Source organism: Erpetoichthys calabaricus, chromosome 8, assembly GCF_900747795.2.
Source record: "Erpetoichthys calabaricus chromosome 8, fErpCal1.3, whole genome shotgun sequence".
Lineage (NCBI taxonomy): Eukaryota > Metazoa > Chordata > Cladistia > Polypteriformes > Polypteridae > Erpetoichthys > Erpetoichthys calabaricus.
Genome location: NC_041401.2, coordinates 3,991,658 through 4,017,676, shown reverse-complemented (window position 1 = coordinate 4,017,676; position 26,019 = coordinate 3,991,658). Strand labels below are relative to the sequence as shown.

Sequence of the window (26,019 nt, the reverse complement as noted above, 5' to 3'; positions counted from 1 at the left end):
AAACAGGTCCTAGAAAGTTTTTGCTTTATTTTATAATTATCAGCTTTGTAATTGAGGTTGGACGGGCTCTTGAATTTAATAAAATAACCTACAAAGTATTGGTATCTGTAGAAAATGAGCTTCTTTAGGCAGCAAAAGGTTAACATTCTAAATTTGCGCAATTACTTCTTTCTTCTGTGCACAGGTACAAATTTGTCACGGAAAAGTTTGTTCACCGTCTCATCATCCCCACCGTCCGCATATCTGACGCAGGAGAGTACTCTGTAGTGGCAGGTGGAAACCTCTCGACTGCCCATCTCTATGTGGAAGGCCGGGACGTTAAGATATCTGATCCAGTTGAGAAGCACATTACGGTAAGTTGTCAAGAATTTGCAGCATCCCGTCTGATTTTAGCTTTGCTCATTTGAAATTGGTCAGTTATCCTTTGCTGTTCAAAGCGATCCTTCCAGTGCAAATAACTGAGAAACTGGAGAGAGTTAAAGGCATACTGGCCTGTAGGCGCCATACACTTGCACACACCGGGCTTGCTTTTCAGAATGCAGACAGACAAAAGGGCTCTGTTTCTGTGCACCTCAATTCAAACATTTGCACAGTGGTGAACTGCTGATGGTCAGTTGTGAATCTTCGCCATTTGGCTCAGAAGTCACCTACTTGCAGTGGTAGCCAATAGGAGAACTCCTCCAGTGAGCCTGAACACTACGAGCGGAGCGCTTCCTTCTGGGATTAGCTGATCTCTCTGTTTTGGCAGCCACCACCTTCACTGCAAAGCGTCTCCACTACACTACACCCATCCACAGTGCAAATCCCATCTCATCGCCAAGTGTATTGCTGTGGACTTCTATCATGAAGCATCTCAGTTTGACGTTCTGCACTGTGGTGAACTGCTGGTGTTCAGTCACGAACCCATGACATACTGGATCCTAACAGCCCTCAAAACCAGCCTCCTTTTCATTATTTTGACCTAAAGGAGTTCTCCTATTAGCTCACGCTCATGCTTATGAGCCAGATATTGTGCAAGGCCAAGCTGTAAGCAAAGGGTGACGGTGGAGATACGGCTGTTGTCGAGGTCATCTTCTGATTATGCCCAGCAAGCAGTAGGAATCTCCAATCAAAGATGCATTTTGGCGTATTCTTACTGGCTTTCTGTTTATTTCAACCAGTTTGTATGATCTTATACTTATTTTGGGATGTTTTTTAATTCTATCAATAACTTTATCAGTTGTTTTTTTGGTGTGTTTTGGCTGCCATCTTGTATTTTAATGATCACCGCCACTTTGGACACCCATCACTGGGACAGGGCTTGCGTTTCAAGGGGCATGTCCTCAGAGGTAATAACAGACACAACGGGTTAAAAGGTTGGCTGAATCTCACTTCCTCACCCCCTTTTTTTTTTTTACCCCTCTTGCTTAACACTTTTTCCCATTTGATTTTTTTTTGTGGTTCTGACCTTTTTGCTAACATTTTTTTGTGCCACTTTTTGTTTTGACTTGATGATCACGTTTTTCTAATCTCCTGGTTTTGTCCTTTTTCTGTCCCACATGTTTCCCCTGAGGCTCACAAATATTACTTGTCAGCTTGCGGACGTAACGATTTGTGCTTATGCTCCTCCACCCAATAACCCTGATTCTTAACACGTTCAAATTTCTTCATTATTAGATAGATAGATAGATAGATAGATAGATAGATAGATAGATAGATAGATAGATAGATGATAGATAGATAGATAGATAGATAGATAGATAGATAGATAGATAGATAGATAGATAGATAGATAGATAGATAGATACTTCATTAATCCCAAGGGGAAATTCACATACTCCAGCAGCAGCAGCATACTGATAAAGACAATATTAAATTAAAGATTGATAACAATGCAGGTATACAGACAGACAATAACTTATAATGTTAATCGTTTACCCCCCCGGTGGAATTGAAGAGTCGCATAGTTTGGGGGAGGAACGATCTCCTCAGTCTGTCAGTGGAGCAGGACGGTGACAGCAGTCTGTCGCTGAAGCTGCTCCTCTGTCTGGAGATGATCCTGTTCAGTGGATTCTCCATGATTGACAGGAGTCTGCTCAGCGCCCGTCGCTCTGCCACAGATGTCAGACTGTCCAGCTCTGTGCCTACAATAGAGACTGCCTTCCTCACCAGTTTGTCCAGGCATGAGGCGTCTTTCTTCTTTATGCTGCCTCCCCAGCACACCACCGCGTAGAAGAGGGCGCTCGCCACAACCATCTGATAGAACATCTGCAGCATCTTATTGCAGATGTTGAAGGACGCCAGCCTTCTAAGGAAGTATAGTCGGCTCTGTCCTCTCTTACACAGAGCATCAGTGTTGACAGTCCAGTCTAATTTATCATCCAGCTGCACTCCCAGGTATTTATAGGTCTGCACCCTCTGCACACAGTCACCTCTGATGATCACGGGGTCCATGAGGGGTCTGGTTCTCCTAAAATCCACCACCAGTTCTTTGGTTTTGCTGGTGTTCAGGTGTAGGTGGTTTCAGTCGCACCATTTAACAAAGTCCTTGATTAAGTTCCTGTACTCCTCCTCCTGCCCATTCTGATGCTGCCCACGATAGCAGTGTCGTCAGCTACTTTTGCACGTGGCAGGACTCCGAATTGTATTGGAAGTCCGATGTATATAGGCTGAACAGGACCGGAGAAAGTACAGTCCTTTATTATGTTGTACATGTGGCTGTTGTGGTCGCTGGAAGTCGGGAACGACAAAGAAAAATAAAAAGCAATTTCTTTATTCTTGGTGAGATAGAGAGACTGCAGCCCCCCCATGCCTTTGAAGAGACTGGAAAACATCCCCCCCCCCCCCCCCCAGCTCAGTGCCACTGGCTGGTCAGAACAGACAGTCTTGCTTAAAAGAAAAAACTCTTCTTTATATTACCTAGCTTATTCATTAGCCAAAGAGTAGAACAGAGGAAAAACCTAACAGTTCATTTTGAGATCATACATAGATTACGGGCTACATCTTTAATTTATGACATACAGGAGTAGAGCAAAACAAAAAACAAATGTGCCCTTCTCAGTAGACGCACGCAAAATCAATTTAACTTCATTACATTAGTTATAAAGAGATTACATCCTTATAACTTTAATATCTTCATTAGATTAGATTTGTTTGATTAGATTAATAATCCTTATTTATTAATTCATAAATGACATTTTTGTCTTATATTTTTAGAAATAAAAATCAGAGAGCTCTCTGCAGCATGATTAATACAAAATACAGTCATTGGTATTTTGTGAGTTAAATACTTATAATCATCTGCGGTGGGCTGGCTTCCTGCCTTGTGTCCTGTGTTGGCTGGGATTGGCTCCAGCAGACCCCCTTGACCCTGTAGTTAGGATATAGCAGGTTGGATAGTGGATACTTGTAATTATTACAAATAATAATGTTTTTTCTGCTTTCTCACTGTTCAGATGTAATTGATCAATGAAGTTTTTTAATTCAGCAGCACTTCCTGCTGTAAGCCCTGCCAACGTAAAGCACAGTCTGCTGAAAGTTAAAGCAAGCGGCTCAATGACGTAGTGACTCAGAGTTGGCCTCACAGACACTTAGGCTACAGTTTAATTCCAACCCACCGTTTCTTTTGTGTAAGAGTTAATGTGTTTGCTGTGTCTTCTTCCCCTTGGACGTCTGTCCCCAGTCCGCACTCCTCTCTAAATTGTCATGGTGTAACTGTTTGTCGGTATGTTTTCTGTAAAGGAGCACTAGGGTGTTGTATCGTGTTAGCCATTATGAATATAGAGAAAAGCCAAGCAAAATGACACCTTTTATTGTTTAACTAAAAAGATTACAATATGCAAGCTTTCGAGGCAACTCAGGCCCCTTCTTCAGGCAAGATGTAATCAGCAATCCAAAAGCTTTCAAGCAGTGGTGTTTGGTATACTGGATTCAACTATGGTTCATATAAAATCGATTGACGACACACAGACATTGATAATGATTCTTAACTATAGCTTTTAATAACTGTAAATCGTGTCAGTTTTCTCATTAGGTTCTCTCAGAAAAGACAAAATGCCTTTTTTTAAGAACTTCCTTTTTCCTTCTAAAATCCCACCCAGTAACATTCTACTGGAAATTACCAATCACCATCAATATAAATTTAACTTGTTACTGAGCATACATATACAATACATCCATCCATCCATCCATTTTCCAACCTGCTGAATCTGAACACATGGTCACAGGGGGTCTACTGGAGCCAATCCCAGCCAACACAGGGCACAAGGCAGGAACCAATCCCGGGCAGGGTGCCAACCCACCACAGACAAATACAATACCATACAATTTATTTCTGTATAGCCCAAAATCACACAAGAAGTGCCGCAATGGGCTTTAACAGGCCCTGCCTCTTGACAGCCCCCCAGCCCTGACTCTCTAAAAAGAGAAGGAAAAACCTAGTAGGGAAAAATGGAAGAAACCTCCGGAAAGGCAGTTCAAAGAGAGACCCCTTTCCATGTAGGTTGGGCGTGCAGTGGGTGTCAAAAAAAAGGGGGTCAATACAATACAATGCAATACACAGAACAGAACAAATCCTTAATACAGTATAAAAATAAAAAGTTTAGAAGTACGGAGCAGAATTAAACAGTAGATAATATCACATAAGAAGATTTGGATTTGTTTAGAGTCCTGGAGACCTCATCCATCAAGCTGCCTACCCCATTTGGCCATTCCATGGCTGAAACAGCGCTGGGCCAGCCAATCCGATGAAGGAACCCCTCCTTCCCACGATTCCTGCGATCCTCCATCAGGGATGACTTTACGTTAGTCAGGCAAAACATCTTGGAAGGTGGGCCGTGGCACCAAGTGCCACATTTGAGTACTGAGTAGAGAAACAGAATAGGTGAGGGTTAGTATACAATTCTAACTCTCATGTTACTTATGTTTTAGTGCTAATGACTAACAACAGAGATGCAGTCTGTACAGTTAATCCGCAGCTCTAGTCAGGGTGTGCTAAACTGAAGTCGTGAGTCTTTAAAAGCTGAGACCGAAGGGGCATCTCTTATAGTAGCAGGCAGACCACTCCACAATTTAGGAGGGTCCTGTAACTAAAAGCTTGACCTCCCACTGTTATTTTATTAATCCTATTAATCAAATACACAACAGTTCCCAAGCCAGGCCTGCACACAATGGTGGAGGCCGAATTTTCACACTTCAAACAACCTTCTAACAAGTCAGCATTTCATTGTATTTTGATATATTCTTGATTAATTGCTTTATTTTTATTTTTATATCTCTTTTGGTTAAAGGTAATTGAACGTCAGAAAGCTGTGATTGAATTTGAAGTTAATGAGGAGGATGTGGATGCTCGTTGGCTCAGGAATGGTCTCGAAATTAACTTCCGAGTTGAAGAAAGGTTTAAATACATCATTCTACGAAGGCTTCATCGTCTGACTATCACTGAGACCATCACCAGTGATGCTGGGGAATATACATTTGTAGCAGGCAGGAACAGAAGTGTGGTTACACTACAGGTTAACTGTGAGTATTTTCAATTAATGACTAGTAGGAAGTCTCCTTGTATTTGGAAGTCAGCTTGCTGACCACAAGCCTGATTCTTTATCTGGCAGTGCCTGAACCTCCAAGGATTATTCAAGAGCTGGAGCCTCTCACAGTAGAATCTGGAAAGCCAGCACGGTTCTGTACAAAGGTCACTGGTAGGCCTCTGCCTCAAATTTCCTGGTATAAAGAAGACCTGAAAATCTTTGCTGGCTACAAGTGCAAGTTCCTCCATGATGCAGAAGAGTATACGTTATTGCTGATTGAGGTTTTCCCAGAAGATGCAGCTACTTACACTTGTGAAGCTAAAAACGATTACGGTGTTGCCACCAGTTCTGCTTCACTCACTGTTGAAGGTAAGACTTCTTTGAGGTCAAGTTTGACTCTTCTTAAATTTTAACAAATAAAAAAGATGAGTAATCCATAAAATTTCCATTATTCAATATCTGTAGTACTAGGGTGTTGTACCGTGTTAGCCATTATGAACGTAGAGAAAAGCCAAGCAAAACAACAATAAAAGGTGTCATTTTTCTTGGCTTTTCTCTACATTATTCAATATGTAATGAATGAAACAATATACAGTGTAGAAAAATAAAACAGTACAACCATACACAACTAGGTGCAATTTAATTGTTCATGAAGGTAAAACTCACAAATGCTGTGAGGCCATGTAGTGCTAGCCTGACCGTAGAGCTGTGCATTTGCAGTCCATTGCAGTGTGCGATACGTCAGATTTTATCATTTCTTTAAGCTCTAATGGTGCAGTATAAATTTAGAAGCGTTTTTTATTGCCTAGTTTCTTCATTTTTCAGATTTTTGTTAAAAGCAGTAATTGACTTAACACTACACATAACTATCTGCATCTGGACAGTGTATTGAAACAATCTTCTTCTTCTTTCGGCTGCTCCCGTTAGGGGTTGCCACAGCGGATCATCTTCTTCCATATCCTTCAGTCCTCTGCATCTTCTTCTGTTACACCCTTCACCTGCATGTCCTCTCTCACCACATCCATAAATCTTCGCTTAGGCCTTCCTCTTCCCTGGTAACTCCATCCTTAACATCCTTCTCCCAATATACTCAACATCTCTCCTCTGCACATGTCCAAACCAATGCAATCTCACCTCTCTGACTTTGTCTCCAAATCATCCAACCTGAGCTGACCCTCTAATGTCCTCATTTCTAATCCTGTCCATCCTCGTCACACCCAATGCAAATCTTAGCATCTTTAATTCTGCCACCTCCAGCTCTGTCTCCTGTGCCACCGTCTCCAACCCATGTAACATAGCTGGTCTCACTACCATCCTGTAGACCTTCCCTGTCATTCTTGTTGATACCCGTCTGTCACAAATCACTCCTGACACTCTTCTCCGCCCATTCCACCCTGCCTGCACTCTCTTCTTCACTTCTCTTCCACAATCCCCATTACTCTGTACTGTTGATTCCAAGCATTTAAACTCCTCCACCTTCTCCAACTCTACTCCCTGCATCCTCACCATTCCACTGACCTCCCTCTCATTCACACACGTGTATTCTGTCTTGGTGGTCCTACTGACCTTCATTCCTCTCCTCTCCTCTCATATCTCCACCTCTCCAGGGTCTCCTCAACCTGCTCCCTACTCTCACTACAGATCACAATGTCATCAGCAAACATCATAGTCCATGGGGACTCCTGTCTACTCTTGTCTGTCAACCTGTCCATCACCATTGCAAATAAAGAGGATGATAGAGTGTTCAGTTATATACCACAATGTGTGGAGTACAAGTTAAGGGAGGTTACCCTTAAGTAACACACTAGTGAGGCCTCACCTGGAGTACTGTTCACAGTTTTGGTCTCCATATTACAAAAAAAGATGTAATATTATTAGAGGAACTCCAGAGAAGAGCAAATAGGCTTAATTCAGCACTAAGAGGTATGAGCTAGGAGGAGAGATTGAGGGAGTTGAGCCTTTTCAGTTTAAGCAAACAGAGATTACATGATAACATAAGCAAACAGAGGAGGCATGATAGAAGTCTTTCAAATTATGAAAGGAATCAGTACAGTAGATCCCAGCTGTTACTTTAAAATGAATCATGCAACAAGAACGCCAGGAACACAGCTAGAAAATTATAGTGGGCATATTTTGCATAAATGCTAGAATTCGTTTCTTCACACAAAAACTGTAGGCATATGGAATAAATTACCAAGTAGTGTGATGGAAAATAGGACTTTAGGGGCCTTCAGATCTCAACTTTATGTTACTTTGGACAATCTGGATCAATAGGATTGATGATATTGTTGGGTTTAATGGCCGGTTATCGTCACAATTTTTGAAATGTTCTACAGTTCTAATTTGCAGGTACATTATCTCAATAAGATTTTGTTTTTTGTTTTTTTAGTTCCAGAGGTCCCATCTCCTGAAGTAGAGGCTCCCATTCTTCCTCCAGTTGTGATTTCTCCAATTCAAGACACATCAACTGTTGAAGGAGAATCTGCCCGTTTCCAGTGCAGAGTTTCAGGATCAGGTGAGACATTTGGGGTAAAAAAAGGACAGAAAGCCAATGGCACATAGCTGAAGATTATAAAACAGACCATCCGTGTGGAACTCCATATGTCAGTTATCAGCACAAGGATGGAACGCCTTCTGGGTGGAGTGTGGATATATTTCCATGTTTGATTTCATGTTTTAGGGATGTGATGGTCTGAATACACTCCATGTAACGCTACAGCAAGCTGATTTTGTACTTATTGCTATCTAGGGGGCTCTGCCCCCTGCACGACTCGCTCGCCCACCCCCAGGTTTGGTTAACCGGATATACAATTTAAAGAGATTGTTATTTTCATGGGAATTGTAAGATGTGCATTATTTTGACCTTTACTTACTGTATTTACTGTATTTTATACACACACACACCAAGCACACACTAGGGACAATTTAGGATCGCCAATGCACCTAACATGCGTGTCTTTGGACTGTGGGAGGAAACCGGAGCACCTGGAGGAAGACACGGGGAGAACATGCAACGTCCACACAGGGAGGACCTGGGAAGCAAACCCAGGTCTCCGTACTGTGAGGCAGTGGCGCTACCACTGCGTCTTTGTGACATCAAAGATTTTTAATTCTACATTTCTTTCTAAGGCGTTCAACTCAGTTGATCGAGCTGCCCTGTAGAACATCCTGAGGGTTCGTGGGATCCCCTCGAGGTTGCTGGATATCATGGCCGGCCTGTACACTGGTGCTGTGAGTGCTGTGCAGAGTGGAGGCAGAAGCTCTGTGTTTTACCCCAGTTGATTCTGGGGTTCATAATCAGTGTGTTCTGCTCCTACTCTGGTCAATGATCACATGGACTGGGTGTTGGGCAATGTCGTGTGGTCCAGCGGCTGTGGGGCATCTGTTGGTGAAGAAAGATTCACGAATCTTGACTTTGCCGACAATGCTGTGATCTTCGTGGAGTCGATGGAGGCTCTGATGGGGGCTCTTGAGAGACTGAGTGAGGGGTCTGAGTGTCTGGGCTTGCAAGGATCCTGATAAAAACCAACATCCAGGCCTTTAATGTCCTCTTGGGCACAGCCATCAGCAGTGTGTCTGTCTGCGGAGAGAGTTTCAGCGTCATTGAGAGGTTTACTTACCTCAGCAGTGACATTCATATCTCTTTTGACTCTTCCTATGAAGTCAGTAGATGGATTGAGAGAACATGGGGGGTCATGAGGTCGCTGGAATGGGGTGTGTGACGCTCCTGATATCTATACAAAAGGACCAAGGTCCAAGTCTTTAGAGTCCTGGTGCTTCCTGTCTTGCTATATGGTTGCGAGACATGGACGCTATCCAGTGACCTGAGACGAAGACTGGACTCCTTTGGTACTGTGTCTCTCTGGAAAATTCTTGGGTATCGTTGGTTTGACTTTGTGTTGCTCATGGAGTCCCGAATGAGGCACATGACCTGCACTGTGAGGGAGCGTTAGTTACAGCACTACGGCCATGTGGCGCGCTTACCTGAGGGAGATCTGGCTTGTAAGATCCTCATTGTTGCAGACCTGAATGGCTGGACCAGACCAAGGGGTCGCCAACGTAACACCTGGCTGCGGCAGATAGAGGGTCATTTCTGGAGGGTGGGACTGGACTGCATGTATGCCTGGGGGGGGTTGCCAACCGGGATCCTGAGTTGTTTCGTTGTGTGCTGGATGCGGGAACATGCTGTACCAGTGCAGGCTCCCCAACTTGACTTGACTTGATTTCTTTCTGTTCTGTTTATCCACAGACCTAACTGTGACCTGGTACTGCAAAGATAAGGAGATCAGACAATCTGAATTTTTCAGAATGACACAGTATGATGATATCTGCCAGCTGGAGATTGCCAAGGCTTACCCTGAAGATGAAGGCCTATACACTTGTGTGGCCAAAAACTCAGCGGGACAAGTCTCCTGCTCAGCCAGGTTGTCCCTTCAAGGTATGTTTTGAGCTCTCTTGCAACCTCTGCATTTTGGAAATGATACCACAGTACTGTTTTTAACTTGCTCTCAAGTTTATTATGCATTCCGTGTTTTTATAGTAACAAATGGTATATTTTATACTTGTATTTGAAAAAAACGTTTGTGTCGGATTTAAAAGCAAATGTTGAAATTGATCTTCTTTTTGGGTTGATGTGCTGTGAGGAAGTTACAGAATATGATCAGCTGTGAAACTGCATGGTAAAGAATACATTTCATAGAATTGTGACATTTTGTTTTTTATATTACTACAGTAATGCACTCAACTTTTAGATTTTAAAATTAGATCTGGTTAACTGAAGTTAGAAAACTTAAAGGAATGCTCTGCCACAAAATTATATATTATTTTACCTGCTAATTAATCTATATGCGTTTTGTAGTGATAATGGGGAAAAAAATTGAATTTCATGTTTGCATGGACAATGGAGATGAAACAGTTTATGATAGAATTTGGACTTTGGTGACACAAACAGTTTTAAAAGAGTCCTGTTGGTCCTGTTACATAATTCACATATCATTTATTCAGCTTTATGCTCACAACATGCAAAGCACAGGCATTTTTGCTAAACTATTGTTAAATAAATCAGGATTAGCCATAAACAGGAAACACAAGTCACATAGGATTGAGCTTTTGAATTGAAGACAGGATTCTTCACCAATGAATGAGGGGGAGAGGCGGGGCTTCAGTTGACATCATCAGTCCCGTGAGAAATGAGTTTCGTGTTTAAGCCTGGTGCTGATATTTCCGAAAGCATTTATTTAACAAGAGTTTAGCAAAAATTGTATGTGCATGGCATGTTGTGAGCATACGATTGGATAACTGAAAAATGGATTATTTGATACAAGTAACATGAGAATTTTTTTTTCTTTTTTCTTTTAATGGACATTTTCTTGGTTTTTTTGCTGTGGTCCAGCATTGGTTGCCATACAGCACTATAATAAACTTTGTTATCAAAATTTTTCATGAAAACATGGCATTATTTATCTTGGTCATCACTACAAAACACATTAACTAAGTTTAAAAAAATATCATATATATATATTGTGGGGAACAGCCCGGACACAGACAGGTAGACATGTTGATTCACCACACATGTTTATTCACAACTACTATTTACACTTATCGTGAGCACAAACCCAGTGCTGCAGCACCAATCACCCCTCAAGTCCTTGGCCACAACACAATGCCTTCTCTCAGTCTCTGGTCCGCCTCCATTCCTCTCCACCAAGCTTCGTCCTCTTCCACCCGACTCTTGCCCCTGACTGGAGGGAGGCGGCCCCCTTTATACACCCCAGATGGGCTCCAGGTGCATCCTAAAGGCTTCTGTAGCCACACCCCTGTGTGGCAGAATCTCTGTCGGTGTATCCGGAAGTCCACCGGGTGTCCCCAATACTCTTCCCCCCAGCACTTCCCGGTGTGTTGCGGAAGTACTGAGGTCCAGGGCTCCCAAGGCATCGGGGCGCCCCCTGGCGGTGACCACGGGCCCCTACAGGGTTGAGCTTCCAAGCTCCCCCAAGGCAACCAGGGAGGACGCCCCTTCGTGTCCTGGAGGAGGCACAAGCCCTCCTCCACTCCTCCTGGGCATCCCGGCCGGGTGACAAACCCAGCCGGGTGCCACACAGTATATAAGTAGCTTTCACATTTCTGTTATCATTTTAGCCCTTAAATAGTGACTTAACATCAGGGACTTATTTGATTGACCTTAAGGTTAGTGTTTGGGCGAGGGGAAGGCCGTCTCAAGTGACGTCCGCTTTCTGAACAAGACCCGTGGACAGTCTTACATCAGCACATCGAATTTTGTCCAGGGAGTTCTCACCACTTTGCGAAATGGCCGGCCAAAGTAGCAAATATGCTGTTCATTTCTAGTAATTCGGACTTTGGGCACGCCTCTCGGGCAAAATGCAAAATGGCCGACCAATTCGGGAACTGGCCGAACTTCTGGTTTTGGCTGTAACGTATATATCATTTTTGGGTGGAGTATTCCTTTAAAGGTGTTTTCAAAGGCCTTAGATGGGCATTTCTAGACTCTAGTACCAGCAGGCCTCATATCTGATGTGTGTGAGATAAAGATACAAGTCACCAGACGTATAGTCAGCCATTTTTTTTTTTTTTAAGAATAACCGTCTCTTCTCTAGGGAGGCAAGTACATCTCAGTGCAATCAACCAATCTTTATTTTTTATTATGACTTAGGTAGTTACCATCACTTTACAAAATAAGACGAAATAATAAGGTACATAATTGAAGTTCAAGGAAAGAGCGAAATAATGAGGCAGATAATTAAATAGAAGAGGAAGAGAGTTGGGGAGACTCTGAAGTAGCAGAGTCTTGGAAAAAGAGACAGGGGCTCAGATGGTAAGCGGGTTTCGAAGGCATGACATTGAATAGTGGCCTACCTACTTCTTTTCAGGAGATAAAAAGCATGAGGAGGTGGCATCAAGGGCCGAGTGGCATGTCTCTTCAAGCATTAAGAAGGAGCCGCTTGGCCAAAAGCCAATTTTCATTGAGCCCATTTCAAGCTGCACGGTTCCTCATGGTGAAGTGGCGAGATTTCACGCACGGGTCTCTGGCATGCCGAGACCAGATATCCGCTGGCTTCACAACGATCATTTAATACAGCCGAGCAAAAATGTGGTCTTTCATTTCGATGAGGTAACAAACACGGCCACTCTGATCATAGTTGACACATACACGGAACACGCCGGACAGTACGCGTGCAAGGCAAGCAATAATGCTGGAGAGGCAACTTGCACAGCTACCCTTACGGTAACTCCACAAGGTAAAAGAACTTGAGTGTTGGGTGCTAATTCACCGCTAATGGTTCCCCTCACTCCTTACTCTGTTTTCTGGTCCTTCCCGAGCAGATCCTATCATTTTTCCTCTAACATCACGTTCCCTTTTAAACGTGCCGTGTGGTAAAACACAATACTAAAACTCTGTCTATATGGTGTGTGTGTGTGTGACGTGAAGGTAACATCACCCCCACGGTTTATTCTACCGCTATGTTTAGCGCACTTGCTACATGACTCTGGGGAGTCTTTAGGCTACCATGTTGATGAATGTTTTGTTTTTCTGTTACTCAGATCAAGCCATAGATAGTAAAAGGTTGTCACAATCTGGAGTTGCAATAATGGATTCCTACAGCTCTCAGAGCATATCCGAGGTGAAAGCTGACGCGTCCATTGTCACAAAGGCTAGTGGAGCCTATTGTCGAGAGCTCCAGCCAGCTCCAGAGCCTTCCTCCAAGTACAATGTTCAGGTTTACCAGAGTGCCTCTGTCATGAAGGTGACATCATCAAGAACCAAGGAAGCCTACCAAGAAGTGACTGTGGCACAAGAATTCCAGACCGTCGCCCGCATTGCACCAACCTTGCAGCTTAAACTCAGTGACCTGAGTGTGGATTTTGGTGATGTAGCACAGTTTATTTGTTCATTTGATGGACAGCCTTTCCTGGAGGTGTTATGGGAGCACAATGGGCGACGGCTAACAGAGACCCAACGAGTGAAACTTACCCAAAATGGAGGAGTGCAATCTCTATCAATACTCAGTGTTCAGTTCAGCGACCAAGGCCTCTACAGATGTACAGCAAAAAATAAAAACGGGGTAGCCTGGACTGCTGCACAACTTAAAGTCAAAGGTGGTTTTATGATGAATATGTTTAAAGACTTTAAAGCATTGTCATCTTCATCATCATCATCATCCTCACATACCGCTTTTAGCCTTTAATTTCTAGCATTGCTTTTAACTCTTAACTCCTAGTGTCCTTTTTAGAGTAAGCATAGCCAAAGCGTCCATCCGTACTAAAACCATCTTCCCATATCCTGCTAATCCTTCATCGCTGTTGTAATTGCTAAGCTTTTAATCAATAACATTCTCTCCTAACTTTATTCTTACCCAGCTAAAGAAGCTAAAGCCCGAGCAGACATTCAAATTCTCGCTGAATCAGACAGTAAAAGTTCTAAAAGTGACAGGGAGCGTCACATAATGAGAACAGAACAAGCCAAGCAGGAGCATTCTGAGAAAATGGCAAGACCTCCTCCAGCAACCACCCAGAAGCCAAGTGAGGCGAGAAGGCAGAGGAGCGGAGAGTACTACCCTGATGTTGTGCCCTGTGAAGAGTTGCCATATTCTGGTGCCACAGTCCCAGAGTTCCTAGAAAGGATGTCCCAAGAAACCATTGTCAAACGAGGAGATGACGTGTCCCTGTTTTGTGTCATTAAGGGTGTGCCCACTCCTTGTGTGATTTGGCTGTACAATCAGCTGATCATTGAAGAGTCTGCGTCATGTTCTCCGAAACGTGACGGCCCCCTGTGCAGTTTACGCTTAAAGAATGTTGGCCCCAGTCACGCTGGTACTTACGTTTGCAAAATAGTCAATCCTGCAGGAGAGGCCTCTTGCAGCTCCCACCTCAGAGTGACAGGTTGGCAACTGCATGTTTTGGTCCTTCCAAACGACAAAACGTCATCATTCATCTCATTCTTGCATCTCAAGTACCACTTTTGTCATCAAAATCACCTTGGAATGGAAAGACTGAATACCATGCATGTTCAGGCATGTCCATAAGGCGATATCACAGTTTTTCTGAAGAATACAAATGCCAAAGAATCAATGTTCTTGGGAAAAAATGTGGTTCTCAAGAAATGAAGTTTGAAGCATGCAGTGGTTTGACAAATTTAGTAGCTGTAAAGTTCAACCTACGAGTTAGAAAACTTACAAGACTCCATATTCTTATTTTTCAGACATAAAGAAAGTCATTCAAGAAGAGATTGAGCGTAAAATTGAGATGGAAGTTAAAGGTAAGACCTGCTCTTCATTCTTCCAAAGTATCTCAAGCCACATTTAACGTAAATCTTGTATTGCATTGTCGACTTATGAATACAGTAATGTAGAATTTTGAAGGAAGCAGATCGGAGCTTACAGTCTGAATAGAGCTGATAGTTGATTGCAACTGATAGATCTGCCACCTACTATCTAGTGTGAGACAGTATCATGGGTGGTGTAGCCATTTAGGTAAAGGGTGTTGTCTAATCATATAAACAGGAGAGGCTCTAAATCAGCGGTTCTCAAACTGGGGTCCGCGGTCCCATAGGGTCGGACCGTGACAAATGATTGCATATTTATACTATTTATATTTTTATAATTGTTAACCTTTACCATCCGAGGGGAAGTAAGTGACTGAGCTCCGTCATTTCCACCACCACCTAGACCCGACCACTAATCTGCTGTTCCGTTATTCGCTCCCACCGTTATCGCTCAGCCCTTATTATTTTTATCATAATCAAAAATGATCGATTCTTTCGTAGAATCAAAACACTCGCGAACATTTTTTGTATATTTTAGAAGCAAATAAGAACGTTAAAGGTGGATACAGATAGTCGACAAGCAACATATTTGACATTTTTTGTGTTTTTAAGATGTACGTAATTTTTTCTGAATAATTAATTGTTGGTCGAAAAATGTTTTATTCACAGCAGCCTGTACCTATGCAGTTGCCGCGCAGTGGGTATGTGGCACCCTTGTGCAAAGTATTTGGCGCCCCCAATTTTCTCGAAATAATATTGATTTTTAAAATTTTTAATAAAAGGGTCCGCGAGCCATCGAACAATTTTTTAAAGGGACCGCCACACAAGAAATTCTAAAGAAGTTTCAGAACCGCCGCTGTAAATAATTCAGTGCAGTTTACTGTCTGGCAAAGGCGCTATATAGGCGTCGACCCGACACAGACTGACAGCAGAGGCACATATAAAAATAAACAAAAAAGGTTTTTAATTTTTCTTCAGCCGTGAGGCACGTCTTCCCCGTGTCCCGCAGGCCCAACACAGTCCCAAAACACCACCAAAGAAAACACCAAAAGCACCCCAAAATCACTCCTCTTCCTTCACTCCTCCGAGGCAGCTTTGTCGTCATCATCCTCCTCTTCCTCCTCCTCCCGACTCGGGCGCCCTGAGTAGTGGCTGCAGGCTCCTTTTGTAGCCCTGCCAGTAGTGCTCCAGGTGGTAATTGGCCTAATTAGGCTGCACTTCGGGCCCACACAGGCTTGTTAAGCCGTGCAGCTCCTGCGGATGGTGGGCATGGAGGCCCAACACGTCTGAGCCCTGAAGTCCCACGCCTGTGGCCCCGATGTAACCACCCCACGTTCCAGGGGACGTAGTGTGCATCCCATGGCTGCTCCCCCGGTCCCAGTGTCAAAGGGGCGTCCCGGCCGTCTGCCACAACTTTTATATAAGTGCTGGGCACTGTGACAGGTTCACAGGTTAAATGTAATTATAGATTTGGCAAATTGCTAGATTTGTTAAAACACACCAAAAACGAACTTATGTGGAAACCAGCAATATCTGTTCATTAGTTAACTGTTGAACATTGATGGTTGACAACAGAGGAGAGGAAAACAAAAACTCTAGTCAGTAACATCCCCGGAGAATATAAATCTTTGTGGGGTCCGCAGTCAATTGCAAGAGAGCCAATCGAAAGCAGAGTCACAGTAACAGTCCTGGAGACCTTGGCCAACTAGCTGCCCTGGACATTCTATAGTAGAGTACTATATGTGCTGGGCCGTCTAGTCTGATGACAGAATCTTTCCTAACAATGATTCCAGTTATCACTTTATTAAGTACCCTGCCCGAGGATTTGTTCCTGCCTTGTGCCCTGTGCTGGCTGGGATTGGCTCCAGCAGACCCCCGTGACCCTGTCTTAGGATATAGCGGGTTGGAAAATGACTGACTGGCTTTATTAAGTATCACTGTTGAGGATGCTCAGAGCTGTGGACTTTCCCTCTTATGAAAATTAACTACATTAGATTAGCTTGGTTGAGTGGACCATGCTGACTGCTGGTGGAGGTGACTTAGGTTTGGTCCTGTAGTTTGCTATAAATAAGACCCGACATGAAGGCATGGTCTCCCTTTGTTGCCCAAAGAATCCCACTGTAAAGCAAAGGGTCACAGGTTCATTCCCAAGCACATACTGGCTGAGTCACAAAGACAATCAGAAATAATCTCATCTCATTTTCTGAAAACTGCTCTTCCTGGTGAGGGATGTGCTGGCGTAGCAGGTCCTAGCAGGTCAACCCAGACTTCCCTGTTCCTAGCTACATATTCTAGTTCTTCCTGCAAAGTTCCCAGGTGTTACCAAGCCAGCAGAGAGATAGAATTCCTTCAGTATGACCTGGTTCTGCTTTAGGGTCTCCACCTTGGGTGAAGTGCCTGGAGCAGGTCAAAGAGAAGACATATGAGGGGCATCCTTATGACATGGCCAAACCACCTCAGCTGGCTCATTTTGTTCCAGAGGAGGAGCAGCAATTTTACTCTGAGGCTCTCCCAAATCGCCGAGCTTCTCACCCTGGAGTGCCAGAACAGTAGCCCACATTTCTGCCACTTATAATTATAATCTCATTCTTTCAGTCATTACTCATGGCTCATAACCACAGATTGGGACAGGAATGTAGATCGGCCAGTAATCCAATAGCTTTGTTTCTAAACTCCACCAACGACCAGTACAGCACCCACAGAAAGGCAGTTGTCCCCAAAGTCCTCACCTGGAGAGAGCAGTCTGCTGTTTTCCAAGAGAGAACCATAACCTCAGACTTCAAGGTGCTGATCCCCATCCCAGCTGCTTTGCATTCTGTAGCAAGAACAGTCAGATGAGGCAAAGGTGACAACACCATCAGCATAAAGCAATGACGCCAACCCCGGCCTCCCCAACTGGACACCCCCACATCCTCGGCTGCACTTTGATATCCTGTCCATGAAAACCACAAACAGGAGCGACGTTAAGACAGCGCCTTGATGAGGTCTGAAACCCGCAGTGGTCGAATTTGACTTAACGCCAAGTATTTGGACAAAACTCTCAACAACAACAACAACCACAGTCGGGAATAAGCAACTTTAAATGAAATGTAGGAGATGTTTAATTGTAATGTGCCAGAAAATCATGAAACAAAGCATAATAGTCTAGGAAAAGCTTCAGGTTACAGCTGTTGATTGCACGCGTCTCTACACCAGGAGCTCAAATGTTATGCTGCAATGTAAGGAGGTGCTGGGCTATTTATTTGTACCCTTTTTATCTAAGCATAGTGTTGTTTTATTAGTAGTACTTTCCTACAGGATGAAATGTAGATAGATAGATAGATAGATAGATAGATAGATAGATAGATAGATAGATAGATAGATAGATAGATAGATAGATAGATAGATAGATAGATAGATAGATAGATAGATAGATAGATAGATAGTGTAGTTGCCACAATTAGATAGATAATGAAAGGCACTATATGATAGACAGATAGATAGATAGATAGATAATGAAAGGCACTATATGATTGATAGATAGATAGATAGATACTTTATTAATACCAAGGGAAAATTCCCATTCTCCAGCAGCAGCATACTGATACAATAAACAATATTAAATTAAAGATTGATAATAATGTATGCAATGTGCATGTAATATTCGTTTTTCGTGTCACATATGGTTCCATTTTGAAATGTTTAATTCTTTTTACCTGACGTGTTTCGTCTTATGACCAGCTCTGATTGACTAATATATTTGCTTGCTTTGCAGCAGTTTGGAGTAGTGCATCCGAATATGTCCATTAGAAAGCATGAGTAATAAGAACCAAATGTTTCTTTGTTGTTTTTTTTAATTATTATTATGAAGTATTTAATTTCTTTTAACTTCATCATCTGTATCTTTTAAAGTTTCCGCTGTAAAGGAAACGCTTCTTTAAAAGATATTGATTTAATCATATCTTTGAATTGCTTCATGTTCCCTAAGCAGCTGGACTCCTTTCATTCCCACCTACATTTCTTAGACTGGCTTGCAGATAGCGCTATGTTGTTATTGAAAATTGCATCTCTTTTCTTTTTTAAAATAACACATTGAACTATATTAGTTCGAATAAACGCCTTCTCTGATCATGTTTTCTGGAATTTAATGTGCCTTTTAATTTGATTGTCCATTGGTAACTGAATTAGTTTTCCTTTCTGACTCAAAAGGGCGTTTATTCAGCTGTCTGCAAGTCAGGTAAGAATATTGTAGCCCACCGACATTCCAAAAATGCGAAGAACAAATTCCGTAATGGGCCACATTTTACGTTGCGATTGCTCATGCTTTGTTTTATGAAGAAACATCAACAGTTTGAAGAAGGAACAAAACCAAGAGTGATACACATATCAGAATTAAAAAATGAACCAGATCTTGCGTTTATTCGAACAAATATGGTGAGTGAATTTCTTTCTGGTTTTGTGACTTGTTGCATGTTTTAAATTTTTTAGTAATAATTCCAATATATCTTTAATTTTCATAACTTTGTTTTTTTGTACATTTGCTAAAATTCTGTTTCTCATCTTTCCACAGAGATTTTCTACGGCACTGGGACCGAACATTTTCAAAGTACAAGAGAGCTACGAGGGGCTTTTTCAGACACAGAAGACTACATTGATCATGGATTTGTTTCTGCTAATCGTTGTTCAAGTAGAACCTCCTCTATTAGCTCGTGGTCTGAAAGTATACGACCGTCATTTACGAAAAAGATCAAATTTAAATCTGTTTTAGAGGGTGAGACTGTAGCTTTCCGATGCAAACTTGTAGCTTGTCCTGCTCCTCATATCTCATGGTTTCACAACAACCGCCCTATCCCCAGAAGTCTGCGACGGCATGTGACAACTGAAAGCACAATGCACATTCACACCTCCATTTTAGAAATCAAGGACGTGCAAGAGAGGGACTCAGGCAGTTATAGGGTATTTGCGATTAACAGTGAAGGGTCCGCAGAGTCAACTGCTTCTTTATTAGTCGCTCTAAGGGAGGAACAGAATGCTAACTACTTAACATTTGTTAGGCGCTCAGAACAAGCACATGAAAGTATAGATACGTTGGCTGAGAGGCGGAAAGAAATAAAACTGAGGATTGACCTACGGTGTGTTGGGTCCCCATTTGACAAAAAACGGATGACTAAGAAGTCTTCCTCGACTTCATCCTCAAAAAAAATGTCTTATGCGTACTATGTACTTTAGGTCTTCATCACCACCGCAAAGAACAGATTCACGTTTGAGTGACGCGACCTCAGATCGAGGATCCCCTCGTTTGTCGGAGAGGTTCAGTGACACAGAAAGTCTCCTGGAAGAAGATGTAAAGGTGAAATTGCATCGCTTAAAGAAAGCTGTCAAAGAGAAGAAAAGGCTTTCTCTTTCTTCGAGGTCATCGTCAGAGTTTGACCTTGAATCTGTAGGAAGTGAGTCCAGCTACACTGATTACTTTGAGCGTCGGAGGATGAAAAGCTCATCTGTGTCTGAAGTGTTACATTATGGAAGAATAGGAGGACAGGATGAAGAAGACCTCCACAGCAGAATGGAGCGCATTATAGGCCTTCAGCCTCAGGATGAGGTATCAGCAAGAGAAAGTGAAGGCAAATCAGACCAAGAATGCTTCCAGTCCAAGGCTGTCCACCTGAAAAAGGAGCCATTTGCCACAAAAGTCTTGTGGGAGAACACAAGTGAACCATCCTGTGGTAAGCTTGGAGTAGAGCAAGCTGAAAATCAAGGATCACAAATTGATACGATTATAAATAATGAAGTTACAGGAATAAAGGAAGTAGAAGAACCCATCCCTGAGGTGCCACATGGTAAGGAGATAGAAGTGTCAGAGGAAAAGGTATCCGTGGTGGAGGAACTCACCGCTAAAGAACATTCTGTGTTGGATTTGTCAACTAAAGTCACCGAGGCTGTAAGTGCACCATGTGCCACAAAGGAAATTTGTCAGGCAGCACCCAGACATGACTCTTTAAGCAAACCCGAGCCATGCCCACCTACGTTTGAAAAAGAGATCACCCCCGCTCCATGTTACCGAAGGAGATATGTGCTCATTTTATTGCAAGTTCCAGGGCTTTCCCCATCCAACTGTTACTTGGTATAAAGATGAAAAGCCTGTGCCGAGGAATCAGGATTTTGATATCTACAGCACAGAATGTCAATCCACGCTCACAATTGTGTATGCAATTCCACAGCATCATGAAGGAACTTACACATGTGTTATATTTAACCAGTTTGGAACTGCTACAACGTCTGCATCTCTTAAAGTGTGCCAGCAGAGTTTTGTGAAGCTAGATCCAGTCGATGAGGTGCATCCTATCAAGGCATCAGAAATGTCAGAGGAAGAGCTAGCCAACATTTTAGATGAAGAATTGGAGTCCTACAACGTGCCTCAGCACGTATCTAAGTCTACCTTACATGTACCACAGGTGGCTTTGTCTCGACCTAGAGCTTCGGAGACCTCTCAATCGTGCTCAGCTGTTGAAATCATGATCACTGCTGCTACTCCTGTGCCTGAACAGCATGAAGAGGAGAGAGATTCAGTTGAAGCTATTCAGGAAATATCTGACGACTTCACTCGTGAGCAGCCTTCACCAGCTACTAAACATAAGTTTACTTTCTCATTTGATGTTACAACGGAGCCCCCACAGGTTATAAAGGAACTTGAGGGTCTTAGATGTGTGGAAGGTGATATGGTGGTCTTTGAAACTGTCATATCTGGAGACCCCAAGCCAGCCGTTGTGTGGTTGCATAACAGCAGGCCTCTGTGTAACATTTACAGCAAATATGCATTTGAAGAGGATGGTGAGACTTATAGGCTGTACATCAATCATGTTTCCATATTGGAATCAGGAACTTATATGTGCTTTGCCCAAAGCAAATCTGGAAAGGCAGAAACCAAAGCAGTACTTGTGGTCGAAGCTACCACCAAGGAAATGGATAGAGGCCACAAAGTGACCAGAGATCAGCAGTCAAAGTTTTCTTATGAGGGCCACCAACTAAGGCAGAGATCAAGTCAACAAGCAAAGAAAGACGAAGAAAAGTCTTCAGTCTCTCTTTCACATACAATAAGTCAAAGGATCATACATGATCAGCCCAAACAGAAGGATCAGCCATGCAAATACTGGATGTCTGAAGATGGTCGTTCTGGAGTTCAAACACAGCATGTGGCAGAGCCTCTTAACAAAATTCATCATACCGAGGCACCTGTCCTCCCCTTTGGTCAGCTCAATAAATCAGTTAACCATTCGGTAAGAAAAAATGACGACGTTAAAGAGCTCCCAAGACGCAGAGCTAGGCCAGTGCCATCGAGCACCGTTAGTGAAATCACCGGGTGTGGATTAACACCATCAGGGGCAGTAAGCAGAGTGTCTAAAATGAAAGGAATCTTTGAAAACCCCGAAAGTCCTACCCTTCCACGTCGTTCACGTGAGGCTATCAAAAGTAAAACGGAACCAACGTTTCCTGAAGACTATCAAGAGATGAGAGAAGATACCATTCGTAGGAAAGTAAAACTCCCTCTTCAAGATGAGCAGGTTGCATACACAACTACCTCTGTTGACATTTTGCCGCTTGTAACAGCGAAATCAGACCAACCTGAGCTCTTTATTGCCGGCAGTGACGCGGTTCCAGAACAAGCCAAAGGATTCACCCCATATGTAAAAGGTTCCAGCACTTTAGAAAGAAGGGAAGATGCCATTTCTTTTCATTCCTTTGACAGGCAAGAGCCTGTTTTTGAAGCAGCATTCAACCAAGTTCCATCAAGTATCTCTGCACCACTTGGTCTGCAGCAGCCAACTAAACGTTTACTCAAACAAGTGAAACAAGTGCAATGCACACAGCCAACACTTTCACCTTCACAAGAATCTCCTGTGCCACATCTTGTGGAGTCTGATCAACAAAGCTTTGTTAGTCAGTTGAGGCAGGCAGTCTCAGGTGAAGCAAATGAAATGACTACGCAGGGAGTGTCTGAAGGAGCATCATTTACAGACACTTTACTCACAAGCGAGAGTCATTTTATTTCTCTGGCAAGTTTGCCAGAATTCAAATCTGCGGAAGAAGTCGTTAAAATGGAATCGTACAGCACTCCCAAGATTGTAAAACCTGAAGCAATACTGCCAATGAGATATGAAATGGATACTGTAAAGGAAAGTAGAAATGGGGTTTCTGAAAGCCACCATGTCCCTTTGTCATCTTCTGGTGAAATGCACACCCAGGGCCCAAGTGTAAATGAAAACTCCGAATGTATGCTTGGTGTGAAGGAAGAATTCAGCTTCATTGACCTCTTGAAGGAAATAAGCCAGGAGAACACGACACCAGACTTGGATATGCCCAAGACAGAGAAATTGAGAGATGATGATGGTTTAATAAGCCAGGAGAACACGACACCAGACTTGGATATGCCCAAGACAGAGAAATTGAGAGATGATGATGGTTTAATAAGCCAGAAGAACACGACACCAGACTTGGATATGCCCAAGACAGAGAAATTGAGAGATGATGATGGTTTACAGCCCACAGAAGTAAAAGCTGAGGTTCCTTTATTTGCAAAGGTTTATTTGCCTGAAACTCCATTGGAAGACTCAATAAAGATCCGACAGAAGAATGCTTCACGTGCAGAAGATTCAGAACTAATGGAGTCCCAATCTTTGGCAAATTACCTTCTGTCCTTCAGGGATGAAGTTGACACAGGATCTTCTAAAGAAGATGTAAAACAACACTTTAATGAGGAAGACGATGCAACGGAAAGCACAGTTTCTACAGAACCACAGATGCACAGTGCTGTTTCAGCTCAGATTGCAAAACCCCATCGGCAGACTTCTCAACGGAAGAATGAAAGTGTAACTCAAGAGTCTTCCATATCTGCATACAGCCATGAAGGAACTTTATATGATAAAGAAATGAATATTCCCAAATCAATAGGCATTCCAGAGACTAAGACTAAAAATGAAGGAGTCATTGAATACCATTCACAGGACTCCACCACGGTACCAGTAACTTCACAGAAATTTCTAGAAAGTGTTCCTTCTTTAAGGGAATATCCTAAGCCAATGGTTGCTAACAAAGGAAGTGGACATGCAGAACGCGTTGAAAATATCTTGGAAATTAGAGATAAGCCAATATTGGAAAATAAGGAGGAAGTCATGGAGGAGTGTGAGATGCACAAAGCTGTCTCAGCTCAGATTTTGCAGACAAACAATAAAGCACCGGAGAAGCAAGAAGAAAGCAGCTTCTCTTTAACAGACTATTTGATGTCAGCTGGTCAAAAGGAGAGTGCTGTACCCCTGGAGGACACACAAGGAGAAAAGAGTTCACCTGAACCGGGCGTCGGTTCCCTCGAGGTAGAGGAAGTAACTTTCAGCGCGGTGTATGATTATTACAATCAGCAGCCTGAATTTAGCCGTTCCCTTTCTCCAGAATCTGAGATGTCCTTTGAAATTAGCAGCACCTGTAGCGATGAAGTGGCAGAGCTGGAACGTTTCTACACACCATCCTCAACTGACAATCCTATTCCAGTAAAATCTGTGGACTCCTTTCATACTCCTTGTGGAACTCCTGAAGGCTATGTAACTCCTCCTCAATACTCATTCTCACCTGTTGAATCAAAAAGACCCTCATCTGGAGTGATGCTTGACAGGATGTTTTCTCCACCCAAAATCTTCCGCTCCCCCGAAGATGAGGGCATTGAAACAACGCCGCTTACTTTAAGTGCAGAAGAACGAAGCTCAGTGACCGAGGGGAGAAGTTCTGGGGCCTTTGGTTCTCCTCTAGATATGGAACATAAAGTCCAAGGAATTCCTCCTGCATTCATTAAACCATTGTCTAAGAGGAGAGTTTATGAAAGGGGCATATTGACGTTTTTTGTGGAAGTGACAGGAATTCCATCTCCTGAGGTACGATGGTATAGAAATAAAGTTCTCTTGTCGTCGGACCATAGGCAGAAAATTGAACGAGAAGGTGATGTGTGCAGTTTGGATATTCAAGTGGTGAGCAGGTCAGATGAAGGGGAGTACCTTTGTGAAGCGATAAATGCAATTGGAGAAGCAAGAAGCGTTGCGATGGTAGAAGTTGTTTCCCAGGATGCAAAACTAATGGCGGCACCCCCTGCGGTTACACATCAGCATGTAATAGAGTTTGATGTCGAAGAAGACATCACCTCAAGGTCCCCGTCTCCTCAAGAGATTTTATTGGAAGTGGAGCTGGATGAGAATGAAGTGAAAGAATTTGAAAAGCAGGTCAAAATTGTCACCATTCCAGAATTTAGCCCTGACAACAAAAGCATGATTATCTCTTTGGATGTCCTACCAAGTCTTTTTGACGAAAACACCATTGATTTTGTAACTCAGGAAAGTGATGAACTTAAAATTGCCTTTGAGGTTACAGAGATGCCTCCTCGATTTATCAACCCAATTTTTGATCTTGAGGTGCCGGATGGTATGGATGCTGTCTTTGACTGCTCACTTACAGGTGTTCCTCTTCCAAAGGTGATCTGGTTTAAGGATACTGTTCCTATCCCAAAGGATGGTAGGAAGTACATTTATTCTTCCAAGAACAACAACCACATTCTTGAGGTTCGAAATGTGTGCAGTTACGATAGTGGCATGTACATGTGTAAAGCAGTGAACCGTGCAGGAGAAACAACTTGTAAAGCCTTCTTAAGCATATCCAACCACGTGGTGGAAAAAGGAGCCATAATCGTGGGTGGTGTCAGGCAGCAAGCTCAACAGTTTGACTTAGTTGTGGGCAGTCAGCCCTCAGAAATCGAACTGGAATTTGAATTTGATCGTGAAGCTAAACACTCTCAGAAGGCTGTAAAGCTCATAGCTGTGACAGACCATGAAGATGAGCAGCAAGGCGATAAATGTGTCAGCATTAACATTGACATGTTCTCCGAACCATCTAAAGAAGAGCAGATTGAGTTTAAAGCGAAAGAGTCAGAGTCTTGCACGTTCCAGTTTCAGGTCACAGAGACTTCACCAAAATGCCTGAAACCACTTTTGGATGTAACCACGGCCATAGGCTCCTCAGTGGTGCTTCAGTGTATAATGAATGGCATGCCGATGCCAAGTGCAACATGGTATAAAGATAACAGGGTGATTGACACAGGGCGCTATATTGTACAAGAGAAGGAGTCCGGCGGCTATCACTTGATCATCCCGAGTGCTAGCAAGAGGGACACAGGAGAATTTAAATGCGTTGTTACAAACAAAGTTGGCTCAGCCTCGACCGCTT

At 43.0% G+C, this 26,019-nt stretch overlaps 1 protein-coding gene across 1 annotated transcript in view; it reads left to right on the top strand.

Annotated features, from left to right (window-relative positions):
• The window catches only part of ttn.1 (titin, tandem duplicate 1), a 394,831-nt gene that overhangs the window by 88,298 nt on the left and 280,514 nt on the right, over nucleotides 1-26,019 (top strand). The window contains 9 exon segments of the mRNA XM_051930464.1: nucleotides 185-353; nucleotides 5,268-5,499; nucleotides 5,589-5,873; nucleotides 7,894-8,019; nucleotides 9,754-9,942; nucleotides 14,722-14,778; nucleotides 19,334-19,950; nucleotides 19,952-20,821; nucleotides 20,823-25,953. Coding sequence (XP_051786424.1) covers nucleotides 185-353; nucleotides 5,268-5,499; nucleotides 5,589-5,873; nucleotides 7,894-8,019; nucleotides 9,754-9,942; nucleotides 14,722-14,778; nucleotides 19,334-19,950; nucleotides 19,952-20,821; nucleotides 20,823-25,953 — 7,676 coding nt within the window.